Source organism: Hipposideros armiger, unplaced genomic scaffold (assembly GCF_001890085.2).
Source record: "Hipposideros armiger isolate ML-2016 unplaced genomic scaffold, ASM189008v1 scaffold_609, whole genome shotgun sequence".
NCBI lineage: Eukaryota > Metazoa > Chordata > Mammalia > Chiroptera > Hipposideridae > Hipposideros > Hipposideros armiger.
Genome location: NW_017731959.1, coordinates 1,014,663 through 1,019,655, shown reverse-complemented (window position 1 = coordinate 1,019,655; position 4,993 = coordinate 1,014,663). Strand labels below are relative to the sequence as shown.

The following is a 4,993-nucleotide window of genomic DNA, read 5'->3' as shown; positions in this document are numbered from 1 at the left end:
CAACTTGGGCCAGTGAAGCAACGTCCTCCACAACTAGACTGAAGAACAAAACGACAGCAACTTGTCTGTTCCCCTTCCCCCAATTCCCCAGTAAAAGCTTAAAAAAAGAAAAAAAGATCCAACTATATGTTGTCCATAAAAGACTCACTTTATATTCAAAGACACATACAGGTTGAAAGTGAAGGTATGGAATAATATATTCCAAAGAAATAATGATAGTAACTAAAAGGGAGCATTGCATCTCTAGAGTAATGTCAGACAAAATAGACTAAGTAAAAAATTGTTACAGGTGACAATGAAGTCATTATATATTGATAAAATGGTCAATCACCAAGAAAATATAACAAATACAAACATATACACACCGAAAGGCAGAGTCCCAAAATACATGAAGCAAAAACTGACAGAATTGAAGAAGACATTGGAACCCTCATACATTGCTAGTGGGAATATAAAATGGTATAGCTACTGTGGAAAAGTTTGGTGGTTCTTCCAAAAGTTAAACAGAATTACCATATGACCCAGCAATTCTGTTCTTGGGTATATGCCCAAAAGAATTGAAAACAGATGTTCAAACGAAGCCTGTACACAAACATTCATATCAGCACTATTCACAATTGCCAAAAGGTGGAGAAAGCTCAAATGTCCATCAACTGACGAACAGATAACAAAATGTGGCATATCCATACAATGGAATACTACTCAACCTTATAAATGAATGAAGTACTGAAACATGCTACAATATGGATGAACCTTGAAAACATTATGTTAGGTGGAAGAAGCCAGTCACAAAGTCCACATATTCTATAATTCCATTTATATAAAATATTCAGAATAGGTAAATCCTAGAGACAGAGAGCAGATTAGTTGTTACTAGGGACTGGGGGAATGGGAATGGGTAGTGACAGCTTAATGAGTACAGAGTTTCCTTTTGGGGTGATAAAAATGTTCCAGAATTCGATAGTAGTGATGGCTGCATAACATTGTGAATGTACTCAATGCCACTGAATTGTACTTTTTTTTTTTTTAAAGATTTTATTGGGGAATTGGGTAAACAGAACAGTATTGGGGAATTGGGGAAGGGAAACAGCCAAGTTGTTGTCCTTCAATCTTAGTTGTTGAGGGCACAGCTAGCTCAGCTCCCAAGTCCAGTCGCCATCCAGCCATCCGACGGCAGCTCATGCTGCTCAGCTCAAGGTACCCTGTTCAATCTTAGTTGCGGGTGGGCATAGTCCAACATCCCATGCGGGAGTCCAACCGGCAACCTTGTTGTTAGGAGCACGTGCTCTCACCAGCTGAACCATCCTGCCATCTGTTGGCAGCTGAGTGGCAGCTCAGCTCGGGCGCAGCTCACTGGCCCATGTGGGAATCAATCAGCATCGCTGTTGCTCAGAGCTTGCATTCTTAACCAACTGAGCCATCAGCCAGCCCTGAACTATACATTTTTAAATGATGTCAAATATATATATGTGTGTGTGTGTGTNAAAAGATATTTACATTACGATTCATAACAGTAGCAAAATTACAGTTATAGAGTAGCAACGAAAATAATTTTATGGTTAGGGGTCACCACAACATGAGGAACTGTATTAAGGGGTCGCGGCATTAGGAAGGTTGAGAACCGCTGCTGTAGGCAGGCAAACTTCACATGTCCCAACTGCTGAGGTCCCAGTAGCTACCGTCATCTCAGCCCTTCTGGAAGACACTTCTTCACTTAATTTCCCAGGGCTGGCTGATTACAGGATTGCTACTCATAGCCCCTCATTCCCAACGGGAAGCTGGGGGTGCAAAGGCCAGGGCTCCTCAGCACCACCCTGAGTGCCCAAGCCCGAGTTGGGAGTTGTACACTAGACAACCCGCTAGGGCCCACTTGCCTCAGATTTCCACTCCGGTCGCCTGAAGCCAAGTGCTGGCCATCAGGACTGACCTGCATGACTCGCACCCCAGCTTTCATATCCATAGGCATCCCGTTCTCGCTCCTCCGATCTGGGAAGTGGGACATGTCCTGCAGATGCTGGATGTCGTTCTCTACATATACTACCTTCAGCAGGGTCTGCAGGAAGGAGAGGCATAAGGTCAATGTCGTGAGCAGCTCTGAAGCACCTCTGCAAGTTTGTCTTCCAATGGCCACTCTCCCATTCTTCATGAGTGACAGAACTCCAACTTTGACCTGGGAGGTTCACCACTCAGAATAATAACTATGTTTCCCAACCTCCCTTGCAGCTAGATGAGGCTCTGTGAATAAATTTTGACCAATGAAAAGTAAAGCAAGCAAGAACCCTTCTGCTTCCTTTCCTGCTGCCTGAAACTTTGATGTGATGACTGGAGCTCCAGCAGCCATTCTGGATGCTTAGGACAAGGGCCACTCCTTCAGAACAGCAGAATGGAGAGCCAGAAAGCTCTTGGATCTGTAAGAGATTCCTGAAGCTGCTATAACAGCCTGGACTGGTTACCTCCAGACTATGTTTATGAGTCAAAAAACCAAACTTTTTTTTAACCTCTTGGTTTGGGTTTTTCTATTATATGCAGTCAAATATAGCACATATATCACAAGTACAGAAGAGAAGATGGTAGTATTGGGTGGGAAGGGGGGTAAGGGGAGTAGTAAAGGAGCACATGCAATACACACCCTTCATGAAGGGCTTTTTTTTTATTCCAGCCACACTGACTTCTCAGGTTTTCCAATTCACCAAGCTCTTTCCCACCTCAGGGCCTTTGCACAGGTTATTCCTTTCGTGAGGGACACTCTCCCCTCTCCATTTTACTCCTCCCAATCCTCCATATCTCAGCTTAGTTGTCTCTTCTTCCAGAAAGCCATCCATGATGCCACAGATAAGATCAGATGTCTCTGTTATACATCCTACTAGCACTTTGCAAATTTCTTTCACGGTGATTACCACACTTGTGATTATATCCTAATGTGTGCAGTTACTGGTTCACTGTTTGCCTCCCCACACTAGACTGTGGGTTCTATGAGTGCAGAAGGGTCTGTCTTAGTCACTGATATGTCCCTAGCACGTAGCATAGCACTAGCACAGACCTTAATAAGCATCTGTAAAATAAATAAATACATTCAGATCTCAGCTCCTCAAAAAAGCTCTCTTACTGACACAGCAACACAAACCATTTCTTTAGCAAAGTGTTTTCTCCCCAACCTCCCATCATGGCTCTCTTTGGGGTCCTGCCAGCACCCCCACCCATGGCCTCACTGAGTGGCTGCTAGCTAGACAGGGGAAGCCCCTGCATGGTTGGGTCCATCAGGTGCTCTCCCAGGGAGCTCCAATTCAAGGCCTGGGGAGCAATTTCTCTTCTGTTGAGTATGTTGCTTTGCCTGGAGTAGCTGTGCTGACACACCTGGACAGCAGCTGCTGAGTGGCAGAGAGCATGCTGTGCTACTCAGAAAGAGAGGGAGAGAGAGAGAGAAACAAGAGAGAGGGAGACAGAGAGTGACTTGCCTGGTTCCTGCCCCTAGCGAAGCCTAACGGCAAGTCTGTGAGACTCTCTCCTGCCCCGATAGCCTAGCTTAAAGAAGGTCTTTGCTCCTCATAAAAGATGGTTCACAGTGAAGCCACTCACATTACTGAAGATGTTTTTCTGCCAGGGAGAGTCAAGGCTGCTGTCCACATTCCAGAAGCGAATGGTGTTGTCTGAAGAACAAGTCAGAAAAGATCCTGATGGCAGACAAGCTCTCTGATCTTCAAACTCAGGATATACCTACAGTTCCCAGGGAACAAGGCAAAGGGCAATTCATCACAACTACTTCAATGATAGCACCAAGATATACTGTTGCATTTCGGTGGAAAAAAAGTAAGTTGCAGATAAACAGGCATAGTTTAATACTTTCTATGTCAAAAATAAACAAGAGGAAAAGGACACAAAATGCTGCCATACATCGTCCATGTGCCATCTTCAGCCTAGGCCATAAAACATCCCCACAAATAAATTTCCAAGAAAAATGAGCAGCTCACTAAGCACAAAAGGAAACAAGGTACCATAAGCAAGAAGCAGCAGAAACGACAGTCTACCTTCAAATATTGGGATTATCAGACAGAATATAAAATAGCTACGCTTAATATGTTTAAAGAGGTAGAAAAACTTTGACAAGGTTAAAAGTATGAGCAGCCAACCAGGAACAATAAATAACCAAGCAGGGCTAAAAAAGAGCAAAATAGAACTATTCATAGGAATGAAAAATAAAACATATTAAAAATCAAAGATTAGACATAGTTGAAAATTAAATGAATTGAAAGAAAGAACTAAACATTACTCAAAATGCAGCGCAGAAAGACAACATATAAAGAGATTTCAAAATATGGAACACTGGGTCTGAGAAGATGATGATAGCAGTAGCATCAATTTTTAAATCCAAATCCCCACATAAAAAAGAGCAACCAGATAGCAAAACCAAACCCCATGGACAACATTTACTGCAAAACTAGGTGACAAGCTATTCTCATAATTCCCAAAATACAAGCAGGTAGGGACAAACTACCTCCAGTAATAAGACCTACATGCTATCAACATGTATATGGGAGAAGCAGTGAGGCACCCGACAGACCCAAGAACAGAATAACACCAAAGTAGCCAGCCAGGTATTCACCGGAAAACACAATGGGTCAATTGAACAGCAGCTATAACTGGGAGGGTTTTATCCACTTCAATTGTGGTTGAGTGCAAGGGCTTGGCAGTAAGGTCTGAAACGGGCTGGAACAGTCAAGGCCCTGTGAACTTGAAAACTGACCTGCCAGGGCTCCCTTCCAGGACAAAGGCCCATACTGTGGGGAAACCACTCAGAGTGAAAACAAAACTGATCAGGCGAGGAACAAGAAAGACAAAGTAAAGAGGAAGTCCAGGTAAAATCAGGGACATAACACATAAATAGGAATATAACAAAGAAATATCACTAAGCAAGCTGCCATATTTTTTTAAACAGTATGAAAATCAGAAGATGGAGTTTGAAATTTCTTGGGAAGTTAGAAAACCTGTCCTGAAC

General features: G+C 43.1%; 1 protein-coding gene across 1 annotated transcript in view; it reads right to left on the bottom strand.

The window, feature by feature from the left end:
* Positions 1–4,993, bottom strand: part of WDR62 (WD repeat domain 62) — a 61,412-nt gene that overhangs the window by 36,417 nt on the left and 20,002 nt on the right. The window contains exons 10-11 of the mRNA XM_019624803.1: positions 3,577–3,714; positions 1,875–2,053 (exon numbers count right to left, since the gene is read on the bottom strand). Of these exons, the coding sequence (XP_019480348.1) occupies positions 1,875–2,053; positions 3,577–3,714 (317 nt within the window). The remainder of the gene's footprint in view (positions 1–1,874; positions 2,054–3,576; positions 3,715–4,993) is intronic.